Source organism: Lissotriton vulgaris, chromosome 1_1 (assembly GCF_964263255.1).
Source record: "Lissotriton vulgaris chromosome 1_1, aLisVul1.2, whole genome shotgun sequence".
In the NCBI taxonomy this organism is placed as follows: domain Eukaryota; kingdom Metazoa; phylum Chordata; class Amphibia; order Caudata; family Salamandridae; genus Lissotriton; species Lissotriton vulgaris.
The window spans coordinates 97,286,557-97,305,915 of NC_141685.1; the positions used below are offsets into that span (position 1 = coordinate 97,286,557).

Here is a 19,359-nt window from a genome sequence, read left to right on the forward strand (position 1 = left end):
CCACACCTCGGGTGCTAGAAGCTAGGTCAAGTATACTTTTCAGTGCCCACCATCTTGAAGATGGTGGGACTTATCCAGTTAGGGCTAGGACTGTATCCCCCTCTCACAGAAGGTGGGCAGGTTAGAGGGCCTAGGCACCCAGGCAATGGGCCTATTGGGCACCGCCTGTCGCTTCCTTGTAACACCCTTAAATCTAGTTTTAAGGTGGCATCCCCAGTCCATGAACTTCAGTTCCTGACCACATAGTTCCCTCAAGCCGCTGTTACTTACCTGTAAGCAGCCTCTGTCCGATTGCCCCAGTCCCCCTTAGTTTGTATTGGGTTTCCAAACTTGAACTTGCACCTGCACCCGGGCGCCCATTTGCCGCTGGTGGTGCACTGTTGGTTCTGAACGGAACCTTGTCCAATACAAACCTTAACTTCAGAAGAATGGTCTTGTAAGTAGATGTTGCCTATACGTATGTTGAAGGTTTTCTTCACCCCATAGGTTAACATTGCAAAGTCTGAAAATTGCACTAATTGTCCACTTCTTATATTAAACAGTATTTCTATTGCAAAACGTATTTACTCAAGATTAAATTCTATGATTCCGCAAAATAAATCTAACCAAGTATCATTCTTAAATTGGTCTCAGATTTATTCATTGAGTGTGTGTCGTTTATTTCCACTGTTTGTACAACAGTGTGTGTCATTTATTGCACATGTGTGTACAATAAATGCTTAACACTACCCTCGCATACGTCTAACTGCTCCCCCACACTACCACAAAAGAGCATTAGTATTATCTACTTGAGCCTCTGTAAAGCCTTTGGGGATCCACTGGACTCTCTGCACTCTACCTCTTTTCGGTATAGTATAGTGAGAGCCTACTCCCCATGCTCAAGTACTCACACACACTCAGACATAGACAGACAGACAGACACACTTTCTCTCTCTCTCTCTCTCTCACACACATTCTCCCACATACCCACCCTACCTTACATAAGAAACATATATTTAACTTCTAAATGACACCTCCAACTAGGACCAATAGTAAAACATTTCATGCAGAATTCAAAAGATCCTACTTGTAAGGATATCTGTGCAGTCATCCCCATGACAGGAAAGAAGAAATCCAAATGCATGAATAAAATGCTTTAGGAGGCTAAGCATTCTTTTTTTTTCTTTTTCTTTTTTTTTAAAACTCTTTTTATTGATTTTTCAAAAAGAAAACCATCACAAACATGGCACACATATAATCATACACTTATAGCATCCTCAATGGTTCAATACTACACAAGCAACTGTCACTAACATACATGACTATACTGTAGTACAATGTTCAATGATATTATAATAACACACATAACTTTATCATCATACATTTTCAGTACTTGAGGGACATTAGGGGATAGTTCCAGGAGGGAGGTGCTTCGTCATATATAAAGAAAAAAAGCTAGGTGGGGAAAAGACAGAATAAGCAGGGAGGTCCTCCCTCACAACCTTGCAGGGCATCAGTCGGTCAGATCTTAATTACCCAATCATCCATTTGCTAGCCTGCAACCCCATAGGGTATGTCTAGATATATCTAATACCTGGAATTCCACAGTTTCATAAACCAGTCCTTGTTTTTCAATTGACTTATTCCTTCACAGTAGTACTAGTCTGCGGTTGCGACAATAAGCAACATTGCAGCGGTGCCCAGATGTCCCTGGGCCTAGACGCAGCTGGTAGAAGTTTCACATAGGCCGACAACTGCTCCTGGCAATATATTAAATCCTTAAACCATATCTTAAACTTAGGCGCCCTACCTCTCCCCCCATTGGCATGCTACTCTTCTTTTAGCCGGGAGCAGCGCTAAGGCAACAAATTTACGGTGTTCCGGCCGTAGCCTTTTCTACATATCCCAGCAAGGCCATCAGCCGCAATATATTAATCTGGTCATCTATCATAGTGGACAGTGCTTGGAAAACCTGCGTTCAATACTCATTCACCGCTGGACAGCTCCATGCCAGATGTAGGAAATCGGCGCCTTCAGCGTGACATCTATCACAAGAATCCGACTCCCGAAGTTTGTACCTATGCAGTCTGGCTGGAGTATAATACAATCGAGGCAGGAATTTATAGTGGATAATCTACTACTAGCCGAGATTCTTTCAGTCTGTAGCGAGCATAACTCCCATTGTTTGTCCGTTAGTACCATATTCAGTTCACTATCCCATCTCTCCCTTGCCCCTGAAGCTTTCTCAATTTTTTGTGTATGTATTGCCTTATATAGTATAGACACCAGGCGTTTGGCTCCCTCGTTCTGCAGTGTCATATGTAGTGGTATGAAAGTCGGTGGTTCCGCAGGGAAATCAGGCGTTAAAGAGCGAATTCCCTGCCGTAATCGAATGTACAGGAAGGTATCCAGTGGCGATTGTGTTATATTCTGGAATTCATGTTTTACTGAGCAAAATTTGCCCTTGTGGTACATGTCTCCTAACGTCTGTATCCAAGTTAGTGCCTGAAACCTATGGAAGAGTATCTCCTGTAGTAGAGGCATGGTGGGGTGATACACTAATGGTAGTAGTGGCAAATAAAGCATAGGCACATTCAGTATTTTACTCACATGTGCCCAGGCAGGCACCGTGCAACTCACCATAGTTGGCTCTTTATCCCGCTTTGGGACCGTTGTGTATACAGCCCCCTCAATGGGGATAGGTAAGGCTAGCCAATGTTCCGCTGCCACCTGAGGCATATAGCGTGGTTGATGTATCCAGAAATGGGCATAATGTGCTTGCGCACTGTAATAATATAATTCAAAATTAGGTACTCCGAACCCTCCCTGCGAATATGGCCTTGTTAACACGTTCCATTGTAGTCTTGCGACTTTACCCCCACACACTAGTCGTGTCAGTTCTGATCTCAGTTGTTTAAAAAAGAACGTTCCCGGGCGGAAAGGTATATTAAGACGCAGGTAAAGTAACTGTGGCAATATGACCATCTTAATTAAAGACACTCGGCTCGCCATAGAAAGAGGGAGGGTGATCCATCTTGATATATTATCTGTGATGCGCATCAGACTAGTACCATAATTGAGATGCATCAATTCCTCTCTCTTCCTCTTCACGCGAATTCCCAAATACTTCAATTCGTCATCACACCATGCCATTGGGTAATCTAAGGGAAAGCGGCTCGTTGAGTCAGTAAGGGGAAAGATGCAGGATTTTCCCCAATTAATCTGGATTCCCGAGAGCCTACCAAACACTATGAATTCTCTAAGGATGATATTCAGATTCTGTTGGGGGTCACGTATATAGAGTGTGATGTCGTCCCCGTAAAGGGAAACTAAGATTTGCCTCATGTTACATTGCAGTGCCTTGTCCCGATGTCGCTGTCGCAATTTAGCCGCCAGTGGTTCCACGGCTATCGCGAATAAGAGGGGCGATAAGGGGCAGCCCTGCCTAGTACCTCTCGTTATCGAGAAACTCTCTGAGGTTTTACCATTAATGACCACTTTAGCCGTGGGTAAACAATATAATAATCGTATCCAGGATAGGAATAGGGGGGGGGGAATCCCATACGGGACATTACGTCAAAAATCTAGTCCCATTCAATGGAGTCAAAAGCCTTTGTGGCATCCAGAAAAACCGCCGCCAAAGGCAACTCCGAGGATACATTATTCAAGATTGTGAATAGGGTCCTTAGGTTATGAGATGTTGCACGCCCGGGTACAAAGCCCGACTGGTCAGGCAATATTTAATGCTCCATGAGTAGACCAAGGCGGGTAGCTATGAGCTTAGCCAACATTTTTACATCGCAGTTGAGCAGCGACAGGGGTCTATAGGAATCGCAATTTTGTGGCTCCTTCCATGGCTCTAAAAGGGAAATGATAATTGCTTCCCTCATAGAGGTGGGAAGATGGCCTACTTCCAAGGCGTCTTCATATACCTCGCGCAGTGTGGGGGCCATCAAGTCGATATAAGTTTTATTAAAACTCAACAGGGATACCATCCGATCCTGAAGCCTTACCCGACTGCATATGCATGATGGCATCCCGGACTTCACCAAGTTCGAACAGGGCACACAGGAATTTCCGTTGTACGTCGCTCAACCAACCCAGCGATACGTCCCCCAAATACTCAACTAGGTTAAGTGTCTCCGTTCCCGTGGTTGTATACAATGCCGTGTAGTGCGCAGTGAAGATGTTGAGTTTGTTGGCGGTGTCCCTGTACATGACGCCATCTAAACCCTCCAACTCCAGTATTATATTCGGACTGCGTAATCTCCTGATTGTCTCCGCCTATGCCTTCCCTGGTCTCTCCCCCTCGCCATAGCGGCGGGCTGTCCAATACCGCCCTCGACATTTTACCTCTCTATAAGCCTCTTCCGTATAAGCTGTGAGTTTGGTGCGGAATTGAGATTGAGTTATGCCATCTGGTCTTATTGCCAATTTCTCCTCCAAAGTTTTGAGTTCGGACTCAAGCGTGCGGAGTGTATTCATAATATCTTTAAGTACCCCAGCTCCTTTCGCAATGCAAAAGCCGCGCAACGTCACCTTAAACGCCTCCCATACAATTTCCACACTGTCAACCGAGTATTTGTTACGTGAAAAGTAGTCTGTAATTTCCCCCCTAAGTTCTTCCTGGAACACTGTGTCTAACAATATAGTAGGCTGCAATCGCCACCTGTTCCTCGGGGGACCATAGATTGCAGAAGACAGGGTAAGCCGGACCAGCGAGTGGTCCGAGTAAGTCCTGGCCAGGTGTTTTACTTGCATAATAGCCGGACATAGCTCAATGCTCAGGAATATGTAGTCTAGCCGCGCCCATGTCGCTGCGTGCGCGGTAAAATGAGTACCCTCTAGGTCATTGGGGTGTAAGTGCCTCCACGCATCTGTCATATTGTGGTCAGTTAATGTGGAGTGGAGCGTGGCGCGGTCCTTTGTATAATGATGGGGAGCAGGATGAGATCTATCAATGCCCGGGGTACGCGCAATGTTCAAGTCCCCACCCCATACGATATGGTTGGAGCCAATATCAACAATCTTTGCCCATACTTCCGTGAAGAATTGCGGGTCATCTACATTTGGACCATAGCAGCAGGCTAACGTAACTGAGTCTGACACTAGCCTGCCCCAGGCTAAACAGTATCTCCCCTGGTCATCCCATGTAGCTCCCACTAACGCAAATGGCGTGTTCTTTTTAATCAGAATCGCCACTCCTCTAGCATAAGAGATAAAGGAAGAGAAGATCCTGTGGGCCGCCCACTTACATGCAAACGTGTTAGGGCGCCTCGGGTCAAAGTGCGTCTCTTGCAGCATCGCCACATGAACCTGGTGCCTGTCAAGATAGGACAGTGTGTGGCGTATTTTACGCGGATCCCCCAGCCCCCATATGTTCCACATCAGAATATTCAATGTTGTGCTATTAGTGGAGGACATGGGTCAGGCAGTTCATATACCTAAAGTAGTCTATTAGAAGGCAGCATTTCAGTTTCGAGCATGTAACCCATATCCTGTCGGCCTCTACAGTACCAATTCGACAAATAAATCGCATAGTGACAATGCATTGTGTATGTAATCTTAACAACCAAACAAGAAGATCAATCAGAAACAAGGAAATTATTCTTTTCTGCGAGTCGTGTATCGACACCCATGTGCACCAAACAACCCCTCCACCCACCCCCCCAGACAGCCCACCCACTGAAGCAATCCAATCTTGCCAGCATCCTGATCCCACCCCCCACGTCATCCCTCAACTTCAACATACCCAATCTCATCGTCCCCTCACCTATCGTGTGACATACTGCAGTTGGGGAATACCCATTTGGGGACATTTCTAGATAGCAGCGCAATACCCCCCGCTCCCCCCAATCCACTCTATGATGGTATGACAGGCCCTGGAATGGGGGAAAACGGAGCTTAGGACGTTCATAACATATATGTAAATGAGTCAATTAGAAAGGTCTCACCGGTCTGCAGGTGGCTCGAGTATTGCGATAAATCCGCCCTTCAGAGGCATCCGGCATTATATAACCATAATCCTAATTAACGTGATCATTCCACCTCTGCATTGTCTTCAACGTGATCCGGACTCTGCGGAGGTCCTTGGGCCCCTCCCCCTCTGTTCGTACGCCTCACAGTTCATAGGAAATGTTCAACCTGCTGGGGGTTTGTGAAGAATCTCTGTTTCCCTTGGTGCGTCACCCTGAGTTTCGCCGGGTACATGAGTGCATAGTCTATCTGCGCTGTGCGTAGCTTCCTCTTGATGTCTAGAAACTTGCGTCGTTCCTCCTGCACAAGGGGTGTAAAATCAGGGTAGATGGAAAAGGTGTTTCCCTCATATGACAGTGCCTGCTTGTTGCGTGCCGCTCGGAGGGCCACGTCTCGATCTCGGTAGTTTAATAATCTCGCAATAATGGGTCGTGGGGGGTTACCAGGTGTCTGCCTCGGTCCAAGTGACCTATGTGCTCTTTCTACAATGAACTGGGAGGAGAAAGCTTCCTGTCCAATGGTTGCCAGCAGTAATTTCTCTACATATTCCTCCATGCGACCAGTGTTTGTCGATTCCGGTATGCCTATGACGCGGATGTTATTGCGCCGGCTGCGCGCTTCCAAATCTTCGTTTTTGTACGCAACAGATTATCCATTCTCGTGAGCTGCGTTGTGTGGCGGGAAGTGACATCATAAACGTCAGACATGCGGCGTTCCACTTCTTTAAGCCTGTCTTCGTGCCCGTCCAGTTTATGCGCAATGGCGTCCATCCTGGACGACATGCGGTCCACCTTTTCCACCACTGTCGCAAACCCCTGCCGTATCTCCTGTAAGATATCATTCATGTCCGACGTCTGCGCGCCAGTACTGCCACTGCCATGCGCCATGGTTTCTTGTTCCGGCTTTTCCTGCGCAGTTTTTGTCCCTTTTTTGTCCGCCTCAAAGTTCAATTTGGGTTCCCTGTTATCCGGTCTCCCCATATTGCAATGAAGATGTATCTTCTATGGTTTACAGACGTGGTTCTCAGTAGGTCCTCTCCCCACTGGCTCTCGCAGTGTTGGCAGCCTCGAGGTTATGCAGAGACGTCCTGCGCTCTTAGTATCTTACCAGCAACATGGCCCATAATTCAAAGCGATGTACCTTGGCGCATGTCCCTCTATCCTTGTTGCTCACCGTCGCCACTGCTCTTCTGTCTCTCAGGCACATCCACTCACGTAGCTCAAGACTGATCCAGGTGCAGTGATCGTCTCTTGTCGTTTCACTGGGTCCCGCAATTGCCAGCCGTCCGGTCCGGAAGTCACCACTTCCCAAGGAGTTTCCTACAATGGACTACGGTATAAGCTGCAGGGCTGGCCCCCGTGCTCTCGCAAACATAGCGCCTCTTCGTGCCCCCGCAATGATATTCACACTGCCAGGCGGTGGGGTGGTGGGGAGGGGGGGGGGGGACGTGAGGTGCCGTTCTGTCTCCTGTGCACTGCTCCAGTGGCTTTCGCACTGCTGGCACCCTCACTCGCCGATGGCAGCAAACTCTTGTCTGGAGGCGTCGCGCTTCTCTTATTCTGGCCACATAACGTCGCACCTCTGCAGGGCCTGCCGCTTACGTGGTGGGCACAATCCTGCCCTACTCCGGTCCTTCCAACACCGATGCTTTTGCTCCAACAACTCCTCCTCCGGGTAGCGTACTGTTTTATAGTCGGTCGCTGGATGTGTGGCCTAGCAGCCGCGTGTGTAGCCTCGGTGTAGCGCAGTTCCCTTGGCCGAATTTCAGCCCCACTCTGTGCTTGCAGTCTCACCGTTCCCAGCTTCCGATGCCCGCCACACCCACAGCAATCTCCGATCTCCCTCAAACTTTCACCGAGTGTGCATGAAGACCAGTTTTTCCCGCCACTGAAGTTTCAGCTAACGTCGTGCACATTTGCATAGGATAGTTGGAGGATAATAGTCCCAGGAAGCAGGAGCCTCACCTCAGCGCAGCCATGCTGCTTGCGCGCCCTCTAGCGCCCCCGAGGCTAAGCATTCTTACATAAAGAAATGAATGAAAGATAAGCCAGGAATAGAGAGAAACAGAAAAAGAAATAAGAAAGAGAAAAACAAAAGAGTAAAATAAAGATAATAAAAACAAGGGAAATAGAAAGTACGAAAGAAAGAAATGAGGCTCCCATATATTATATTCAGTGGTGCTTGTAATACTGCGGCCAGGATATCCGTCACATTTGTGTCTGAGTAACCCGGCCAGTAACTCGGCTAGCGAACTCTAAATCAGGCTCTTGACACTTTGCAATGTTGCTGCTGTTAACTGTGCACCTTTACTTCCTCAGAAGTCACGGGCAAGAGGCACCTGGTCGCCTGTCACATACTTTTTATAATTACAAGGGTGTGACAACACCACATAACACCTCATAAACAACAAGTGCAGATTAAACCGCAGGGTTCAAATAAACCCACACACACACACCGTAAGATTAAACTAGTACTTCAATCATAAGCCTCAATAACAGGTACATCATAGAAAGACTGATGGACATAATGAAGCAGACCTAGAGATACATGCAAAGCACAGACAAGATAAAGGTCTTGATTTAGAGTTTGGTGAGCAGGGTACTCCTTCACAAGCGTGGTGGAGTATCCTGTCCAACTAACGGATGGTCTGCCTGTAAATACATTGGACGGCCCTTCCTCTCTAGATCAGGCTGTCTGTGGAGTAATTTCAGTCAGCTTACCTTCTCAGCCTAAACACTTGGTAGCCTCTCTCCACACCCTTACCACTGTTTAGGTATGAGTAGTTAGGGTTCACTCATTCTTTCTTCGATACAACACCGGGGTGGGGTAACCTCTCTTGCCCATGGCCAATCTATCTACCCGGTAAGCAGGATCCTCACGGTCCGCAAGAACCCAGTTGTTGAGTGCCATCAGCTGCGTGGCCCAGTAGTACTTGAGAATACTCCGGACCGCCAGTCCACCTTAAACTCCCCTCTGCACCTTACTCAGCACGAAGTGCCACCATCCCACAACAGGAGCCAATGTTCTCAGTCTACCCTTTGAAAGAAAATGTTTGGTGGGATCTTAAAGGACATTTTTTGCACGATGTACAGGAGACCCTGGAGAGTCATCACTTTAAATAGGACCACCCGGCCCAGTAAGGACAGCAAGTGTGGGGCATCCCAGCAAAGCTGGTCTAATTTCGGAAGTATGTTCCTACCTGTGGCTCTCTTGTAATAAACACGGCCAAACATTTAAAGCCATGTAGTGCCTCCCGAACAGTGCACCTAGCGTGCAGCCGCAGGGTCCCTGCCTCCAGCAGGAATATTAAGGACTTCTTCCAATTGATCTTATATCCTGAATAATCTCTAAATATGTGAAAAATGTGTAGGATTTGTTCACTTGAGAAGGCTGATTACGTGTCCTACAGCAAAACGTCAGCGTAGAGGGAGATTCTTTCATCCCACTCCTGATCAACTGAAATACCCCATATGAGAGGTCCTGGCGAACCTACGCACGTGTAAAGAGCATAGGAGACGAGGAACACCCCTGTGGGACGGCAAAGACTCAGGAGACTGTATTATTGACGCGTATGCGCGCTAGAGGGGCCACATACAAGAGCTTGACAGCAGTGCCACTGGTTCAGCAAAGGAATTCCCTGTTGCATTTAGTACTCCATTAAGGAGTCAGAGATATAGGCGCGTTCCCTGGTGTGGCATAAAGACCGGTTGATCAGGATGATCCACTGTTGCAATTACTGTCTGCAGGCAGATCGCCAGGGCCTACGCAAGGACCTTAGTCTCAACATTAAGCAGGTAGAGAGGTCTATAAGACCCACACTCAGTTGCTGGTTCGTCCTTTTTTGGGATGACCACCACCTCAGACATTCTTTTGTCCTCTGGAAGACAACCTCATTTTCAGGCAGTCTGAAACCTACTCTGGAGGCACTCCCTGATTTTATCCATCATGCTTTTATATAATTCTATGGGGAGCTCATTAGGCCCTGTTGCTTGCCCTGTTTGCAAGGTTCTTATTGTCTTATATAGTTAGTCTACTGTCAGGTCTGGGTCTAGTGCGTCTCGGTCCTCATTCGTTAGCATTGGCAGGGTCAGGTCTTTCAGGAAGTCTCTCCCAGTATTTCCGTCCCTTTGTTGTCAGTTTCCTCAAGGATCACTGGCTTGAATTCATCCTATAGCACGCAAGCTGATTCAACAGGCCGCCCGTTCTCCTTAAAATAGAAGTCTGCTCCATCTCTCATATGAGCTTTGAACGTCTTGTCTTTTTTAAATATCACGGATCAACCCTTGGGGGTAGCATGAAGTTCACAACCAGACCATCGAGTTGCACCTACACCAGCGAATGGTCTGAGATTCCCCCTGCTATGAGCGTAGCGGCTCTAAAATCAACTTTATGGCTAGTCTGGGTGAAAGGATGGTGCAGGCATGCCAGACTACCATGTGCTGCAGACAGGTGCGTCCGGGTCTGATACCCTCTTCCCCTCTAGGAGCATTTAGGATTATCATGAATATAGTATAGGGTCAGTTCTGTTACTTTAGTCACCCCAATGCGTGTATGCTCTGTCGTAAGTGTCTTACCCTTTCACAGGATGAGTCAGTCTTGTCTGGCTCTCTTTCCTGTTTCCCGACACTTGAATGGCACGCCCGAAGACTCGAGAGAGCAGTGACCCACCAGCAGGCTTTTGTGGAGTGCTTTTGTCCAGGATGTAGGGCTGCATTCAGTAGGACACCCACTCTGTCTTTTCTTTCCAGTTGCCTGAGGATCAGCAGTCCCAAGGTAGCAGTCACACCTGGCCTGTCTGTAAGTGCAGCCACCTCTGGAGGCCTGACCATCAGCAATTAAGCCCACACTGTGGCTGGCTGGACCACAGGCGTAAGCTCAGACAGGGTGTTCGACACTGGAGTAGTTTTAGTCCCTCATGGGCCTCTGACACAGAGTAGTCAGAAATTCAGCAGCTAAAAGCCCAACACAGGCTCTCCAGGAAGTCAGTAGATTCAGACCCTGATGTGTTAGGAATTTGGCGAATGCAACTTTGAACGGGCTTGTTTGCAGCACACACTCTCCTACTGGGCCTCAACAGTCATGTTGTCGTAGAGTTTTATTTTCAGCCTTGAACTGTTGGGAGAGTCAGTTGTGGGGGGGCGGGGTGTGGGGGTCCCTCAGACTAGCTAGTAATGCTGGATGGCTCACCGGCTCGCCTTACATATACCTGGGATGTGTCAGACCTTGCTTCTTCAAGGACCGCCTTGTCCTCCTGCTGGATTGTCAAACGCCCTTCCCTTTCTTTCCAGACACGCAGGCTTCTAGGCTCATCAGGACAGGTACACAGCTTCTACATTAAGTAATTCAGCCTGCAGGTAATGTCCCTTCAACTTAGATAGACTGACACAGCCTGACAGGCACCTGAGTACTTTGTAGAGCACTTTATTCGTTGGTAACAGAGGACTTTGAACTGGGGTATAAAAGAGGGATAGATGGTCCCACTTGTATACACAACTGGCAGGCAGGAGATGCAGTTTACTCTGTCGCGCTCTCACATTGCATTTATGCTACGCACACCAACACCCTAAACACGCACTTGATGTTAGCGCAAAGTCTGGGCACAGGTATAGAAATGGAGAATTACATGGGTGTGTCAGTAGAAAGCCACTCCACTGACCGCAATGCAAAGATCTCATCAGGCTATTGATCCTTACATCAGGGTGCATTGCCACCACCACCGCTCTATCTGGTAAACCCATGACAGTCTTCTGCCTTAAATAAGGGCACACTTGGTGTGACCCTCCAGGTCACAGGACCCGTCCAAGACCTCTCATAGTCCCTTGTTAGAAGTTGCACAGTACTGGGGTGGCAGAAAAATCTCATGTAATTGTTTTGTGGTAGATTTACCCCAGTAACGTCCAGTTACTAGTTAGACGCCATGGACTGGGGAGTTGCCACAAGAAACAGATTCTTCTGCCTGTCAAACCACATTCCATTCACTATTTGATAGTGTTTTTCTGCTTTTATTTACCACTTGTTTTAAGCAGGTAGAAAATATATGCATGTGGTTGGTTGGGGAGATGGGTGAAGCAGGGGAGGGAAGAGGAAAGCATTTTCTAACAGAGGGGAGAATTGTGTGTTTCTCCCAATTAGTAAAACAACAGCACAAGTCTTGGCTGCTTCTGCTGCACCCAGAGTCTTGTGGGTCTTTTCAGTCAAATTTTTCTGTCTGGAAAAAAATGGTGTCCTGTTTTTCTGCACCCGGTAAATCCAGGCGCAGAAAAGCTTAACAACTGATAATCAAGTGGAATAAAATGAACACATGAAAGTACGCCTTAATTTCATTGCCCTTGATTCATACTCTGGACCATAGTTGAGGGATATGTCTAGGCATAGTCCTCGCAATACACAATAGATTTGCGTGCGGCAGAGGCCAGAGCTCAAAAGTCAGGATACCAGATACAAGTAGGTGGTAACTCAGGGCAGGGGAAAACGCCTGTTGTCCGTGGAGGGGAAATTCCCATCCTAGAAGTCTACATTAAAAATGAATTAATAGTATTCTTTTTTAAATATGTTTAGTGCCAGTCCATATAACTTTAATTTCTGCCTTTGGGATTCCATGTTCAAGTTCATAGGGTGCATGTATCCTTTGTGAGCTTAATAAAATGTTGGACATTCTACAAATCCTCACTCCTACATCCAAGTACTCTCAGGCTACCATTCTACGCTCTGCTCTGTCTGAAGAACAACTCAACATTTTCAAAATTCTGCAATTCTGCATTGATATGGCTTGTAAATTATTTTTGTGAAAATGTACATGTATTAACTATTTAATTTTAATACTATAGGTGATTGAAATTACGGACGAAGAAAGCAAGATTTAGCACCAGTCAACTGAATGTTAGTGCCATAAGAAGGATTATTTTGAAAAACTGAAGGACATCCAGCATTCTAAGTTTAAACAATTTCCAAAATCTAGGTTTGGCGAGGAAGTGGGAGCTGAGGAAAGTACTATACCTGTAAGTGAAGTCTCTAATTTTGCATTTCATTAACCCAGAGCAAAGTCATATCTGTCCATGAGCATCAGAAATAATGCCAGAAAGACCAATCACAACATCCTCATCTGAAATATTATCAGAAAGACAAATTGCCTCAGCATGACAGGATAACGTTCATTTAAAGCACGCATGATCTAAAGCATCATGTAATTCCAGAAAGGAAGCACACACTCCATAAAAGAAAGATATAACAAAAGGTTTCTCCTGCAAACCATCAAAGAAAAGACGCTGAAAGAAGACTCCGAAGCTGACACGCTAACAACCAAAAGATTGGAAAATCACCTTTGGTCAACACCGTTTTTAACCAGTTACGCAAGTTTGAGACTATCTGTATCGGGATATTACACCTCGACCCACTCTGCTCACTCTGGTGAAAACTTTAAAAATTCACCACTTTATTGTGTTCATGACCATCTCAGATTGTTTCCTTTTCATTGTGTACTGTTCTGTAATTCTATGTAAATCGCCTCAACTTTATCTATCGTGCAGGAGTGATATGTAAAAATGGATTAAATGAGCACCTTTGCGCTATAGCTAATGCAAATAAATCCTCGTCTTTAGAACTACAAACCTTAACCTTACACCAAACATAGAAAGGGTAAAAGGAACTGATGTTTTGCGACTGGTTAGCCACAACAGTACTGTGCATGTTCTTATTCCCTCAGTTACTGCCATTTCGCCAGTGCAAAAAGGCACTTCTCAGTTTAATCATTAAATATCACACTAACACCTTATCACTGCATTGCTAAGAACCTAAACAAATAGATTTGAGAAAAACTTCAGTCACAAAATAAGTTGCTGCCGTTGAGGCTATAACCAAAAGACTATTATCTGCTAGAAACATTTCAACAGGTGTTACAGGGCTGCTTCTAGACATATTTTGCTCAATTCAAGTATTAAGAAGATTACACACAATTTCTTTTAGAGATAAATGCTGAACATTATCTAAACAAGCCCGACTCTAAAATCGGGTTCACTCTTACCGTGGCATATAAGCAGGAGAAAAATAAATGTAACTCTAGGAATACACCTTATAAAAACACGGGCTGTGAGAACAAATTCAGTGTTCAAGCCCGCCTCAATCAAAGCAAAATAACCCAAGTTAGGGAAAAAAGTTACCTGTGCCAAAAAAGATTCAGCCATAAATCTCATCTCACTGAATTTGAGAGAATGTACACTGGAAAAAACCTCTCTCAGGGCTCAGTGTGCCAAAAAAGTTTCAGCCGGAAATCTTATCTCACTAAGCATAAGAGAATCCACACTGGGGAAAAACCTTATCAGTGCTCTGAATGCCAGAAAAGGTTTAGTATCAAACGGAGTCTTACTCGACATGCATTAACCCACTCTGTGGAAAAACCTTACCAGTGCTCTGAATGCCAGAAATATTTCAGTGACAAAAGACGACTTACTATACATACAAGGATCCACACTGGGGAAAAACCTTATCAGTGCACGGATTGCCAGAAATGTTTCATTGACAAAAACAGTCTCAAACGGCATAGAAGAACCCACACTGGAGAGAAACCTTATCAGTGCACGGATTGCCAGAAATCTTTCATTGACAAAAACAGTCTCACTCATCATATAAGAATCCATACTGGGGAAAAACCTTATCAGTGCTCTGAATGCCCAAAATATTTCAGACTTAAAGCACTTCTAACTGCACATATGCAATTCCACACTGGGGATAAACCTTACCAGTGCTCTGAATGCCAGAAATGTTTCCGTGACAAAAGCAAACTCAGTCACGTGATCTGACCCACCTCGGCCGCCATCTTGAGGAGGTAAAGGGGGTGCGCTCTAGTTCATCCACCCTCCCGCCTTTCCCGCCCTTTCAGGTATAACATGGCAGGAACATCCCGTCCGCGCAGCGGGCGGGCGCAGCGGGCGCGCCGGCGGCGCGCCGGAGGCGCGCCAGAGGCAAGCCCGTCTGCGCCCGTCCGCGCCAGGACCGGGCCTAGGGCCATGAACCCTGCTTACCAAGGCCCAGATATCAAGATAAAGTATACCAGTCAAGGTTTACTGGCTCTTCGGCCAACCATGAGCACCAGTTGTCTCAAAATAACACCGTCTCAGATCCACAGCTCTCAAGCGATCTCTTGCCCTCATTGTAGCTGTATTATCCCGTTATTACCATCAGATACTAAAACCCTACCTATGAAGCACGACGAAGGAGCTGTTATATCTATTGCCCTCATTAATGCGCGTTCACTTGGAAAGCACAGGCAGGAGATCTCGGATATGATAATTGATTTCAAACTAGATGCTCTGTTTGTCACCGAGACCTGGACCGATGATTCATCTCAGCCAGACCTAGCCATTGCAGTACCCAACGGATATAAAGCATACTGCCAGAACAGGCCCAGACAAAGAGGGGGTGGGTTGGCTATAATAGTCAGAGATTCATATCCTGTAAAAACAACCCCCATTTCTTCCACCTCCTGTGAGGCCATGCAATTTGCTATCAACCCCTCACCTTTGTTTAATTTTAAGGGAATATTGATATATCGCCCTCCGGGATCGAAAACAGCCTTTTTAAACAGCATAAACACTATGATGGAATCAGTAGCCACCGAAAACGCTTTTACGATTTTGGGTGACCTGAACTTCCATCTGGATCAAAGTCACCTAACGGATTCAGCCACCCTTATTTCCGATTTGGAAACTCTAGGGCTTAAACAACGAGTTATGTCTGCCACTCACCAAGCTGGCCATATTTTAGACCCCATTTTCTCTAACTTGGAAGGATTACAAATATCTAACATCTTACCTATGCCATGGACTGACCATTATGCAATCTTTGCAAATATCTCTATTAATATTTGTTGCAATAATAATCCCCCTTTTATTCCCAAGCAGTCCTTCAAAGATTGGAAAAATATCAATTTGGATGACCTAAAGCTAACACTGGATCATACGCGCCCAACGTTGTCGCTAGAGCCAAACTTAGCGCTTCAGCAATTTCATACCTGGTTGGGTCAGGCAACAAATCAGTCAGCCCCTACTAAAGAACTCTCCAAAAATAGATTAAAACCCACTGCTCCCTGGTATAATGAACAACTAAGGGTACAAAAGCAAATTAACCGTAATAAGGAAAGACAATGGAGAAAAGGATATGAAACAACTAACAAAGTAGCCTATAAGGAAGCACTGGCACTTTATAAGGCCATGATTGTTAAAGCCAAAAAAGATTATTACACCGACCAGATACAGAAAGCTAAAAATTCTAGCAGATTATTGTTTCAAATTACTAAAACGCTGTCTGGCAATTCCCCTGACCTCACCCCTCCTCCATCACAACTGCTATGTGATTCACTAGCTTCTTTTTTCTTCACCAAAGTGGATGATATCTATCAGGCCTTCTCCACTAATTCAAATGGGAGCAGAGCGAAGCCCCCTACCTCAGCTCCAGTTAACATGTTCCCCAGCTTTCATCCAGTTACGGCAGAACAAATAAAATCTACACTGTCTACTATCAAATCGGGATCATCTCTCGACCCCTGTCCACTTTCAGTACTCTTACCAGTAATGGACTCTATCATACCATCGCTGACTGAGGTGTGTAACTCCATTCTCCTATCAGGTAGCTACCCTGACCCCCTTAAAAACACCCTATTAAAACCTCTTTTAAAAAAACCATCCCTGGATAAAAACGATTTAAAAAACTATCGCCCCATTGCAAATTTACCTTTTATGGCGAAGGTGACTGAAAAAATTATGAATATCCAGATTTCCGAATTCATTGAAGAACATGACCTCTTGGATAACACACAATTTGGATTCAGGAAATACCATGGAACTGAGACAGCCTTGATTAAGGCTGCTGATGACATCAGGGTAATTAGGGATCAAGGGGGTACAGCCATCTTGGTTATGCTGGATCTATCAGCAGCCTTCGACACGGTCGACCATACTATCTTGGTCGATCGTGTCGAGGGATTTGGCATTTGTCATACTGCCAAAGACCTAATAGCTTCCTTTCTTGCTAAAAGAACACAGGCTGTCATCTTAGGTCCCTTCCAATCGGCCCAACTGTCATCGCCATGTGGAGTACCTCAAGGCTCATCCCTGAGTCCGACACTTTTTAATATCTACGTGTCGGACCTTGCTAAAACCATCAAAGCATATGGGATGAGCCTAACCTCCTATGCCGACGATACCCAACTTGTGTTGGCAATTAAAGGGGATGGAGATCTTGTGTCTGAAAAATTCAAGAAGGGACTGCTGGGTATAGGAGAGTGGATGGCCACCAACTGTCTTAAATTAAACTCAGGTAAAACTGAGGTACTCATTTTCGGACCTCTTTCCCCAGCCTGGCCATCAAGTTGGTGGCCAGAGGCTTTCGGTACTCCTCCCATTCCAACTGCGAAAGTCAGGAACCTCGGTATCATCTTTGACGAGGGTCTTAACTTCATGGATCATGCTAACAGAACTGTGTCTGTGGCACATATGAAGTTAAAGATGATAAGGAAAATACGGCCTTTTCTTCCTGAATCAGCCATCAAAACCCTGATCTCCACTCTTGTCCTTTCGTCTCTGGACTATTGCAATGGTCTTTTCCTTAATGCTCAGTCCAGAGTAATAACCAAACTGCAGACCATTCAGAATGCAGCCGCCCGCTTGCTTGCGGGTAAAACAAAATATGAATCCATATCCAACGATATAAAGAACTTTCACTGGCTCACGGTGCGAAACAGAATCCACTTCAAGTCGCTCTGTATTGTGTTCAAAGCACTCAACAATCAAGGTCCCCACTTCTTGAAGGAGCAATTGCAACAATACAAACCGAATAGAGCTCTACGATCAGCCACCCTCAACCAACTGGTCATTCCCTGTACGAAAACTGTCACCTGGGGCGACCGGCGCTTTCTAGTGGCCGCCCCAAGGCTTTGGAACACGCTTCCCCCGAACATCAGGGCCAGCCCCTCTCTTCTCCAATTCCGCAAGCTCTTAAAGACCTGGCTATTTGCCCAATGAGTATCATACTCCTATGTTGTCAGTCACAGATAAATGGTTTATTAGCGCCAAGACGCCTACGGGTAAACGATGCGCTTTACAAATATCAAAAAATAAAAAAAAAAAAAAAAAAAATAAACATACAAGGACCCACACTGGGGAAAAACCTTATCAGTGCACTGAATGCAAAAAATGTTTCAGTAAAAAATTCAATCTCACTCAGCATATAAGAACCCACACTGGGGAAAAACCTTATCAGTGCTCTGAATGCCAGAAATGTTTCATTCTAAAAAGCAGTCTCACTCAGCATGTAAGAACCCACACTGGGGAAAAACCTTATGAGTGCTGTGAATGCCACAAATGTTTCAGTGACAAAAGCAGTCTCACTAAGCATATAAGAACCCACACTGGGGAAAAACCTTATCAGTGCTCTGAATGCCAGAAATGTTTCCGTGAAAGAACAGCTCTCGCTAAGCATATAAGCATCCACAGAGAAAAACTTTATCAGTGCTCCGAATGCCAAAGGTGTTTCAGCCAAAAATATCAACTTAATTGTCATGTCAGAATCCACACTGGAGGAAAAACATTATCAGTGCTCTAAATGTCAGAAAAGATTCAGAGGTAGAGATAGTTACAAGCGCCATAAGAGACACACCATCAAAATAATTCAGTGCTCTGAATGCCAGAAAAGCATCAATTTTAAACGCAATCTCACTCTACATGAGCAGACGCACACAGGGGAAAAACATCACCAATGCTCTGAATGCCAGAAATTCCTGTTTGATAGGCACAGCCTCACCAACCATAAGCGACTCCATACTGATGAAAACATTATGAGTGCTCCGAATGCCAGAAAATCTGCAGAGAAAAACGCTATCTCATCATGAGAAACTCCACACTGGAGAAAATCCTTATGCCATAAAAGCTTGAATCTTAAATGTGAATGTAAATGTGTGTATACTTGTAAAGCGCACTGCCGCCCCATCTCAGGGCATCCTGGCACTGTATACCGCTGTGGAACCCTTCCTGGCTTTCCCTGTGAGATGCCCCCTCCTGGGCACCCCCAAGGTGAAGCCAGGCATCCCAGCGCTGTTGGGGCCATTGTGGAGATTAAGCAAGCTATTGCCCAGAGTTGCAGAGTGGGACCCATGATTAGAGTAGGCACTGAGGCGAGAATTATCGAGTCTGCGGACATTGAGTCCAAGACCCTGCTGCGTCGGGAATTGAACCCTGGTCCCGGGCCTGACCTCTGCTTCAGGGTCTGCCGCTTCTAACCAGTGAGCCACACTTCTAAAGATAGTGTTATGCTTCATGAGAGATCCCACTCTGGGGAAAAACCTTATGAGTGCTCTAATTGCAAGCAACATTTTGGTTACAAATTACTTCTCACGTGACATGAGCGAACTCACAC

General features: G+C 45.8%; 1 protein-coding gene across 1 annotated transcript; it reads left to right on the plus strand.

Moving 5' to 3' along the window:
* The first annotated feature begins 14,162 nt into the window (after nt 1–14,162).
* On the plus strand, nt 14,163–18,549 carry LOC147737552 (uncharacterized). Its single transcript, XM_086936529.1, has 2 exons — nt 14,163–14,737; nt 18,084–18,549. Exons 1-2 carry the CDS (start codon nt 14,163–14,165, stop codon nt 18,547–18,549), a joined length of 1,041 nt encoding a protein of 346 aa, XP_086792655.1.
* Nucleotides 18,550–19,359: the final 810 nt, after the last annotated feature.

Excerpts from the sequence above, each read along its gene's own strand:
- LOC147737552 (XM_086936529.1), top strand. The coding sequence starts at position 14,163 with ATGTACACTGGAAAAAACCTCTCTCAGGGCTCAGTGTGCCAAAAAAGT. Across the intron at positions 14,738-18,083 it reads CGTGACAAAAGCAAACTCAG|TAAACATACAAGGACCCACA; the intron begins TCACGTGATCTG and ends AAAAAAAAAAAA.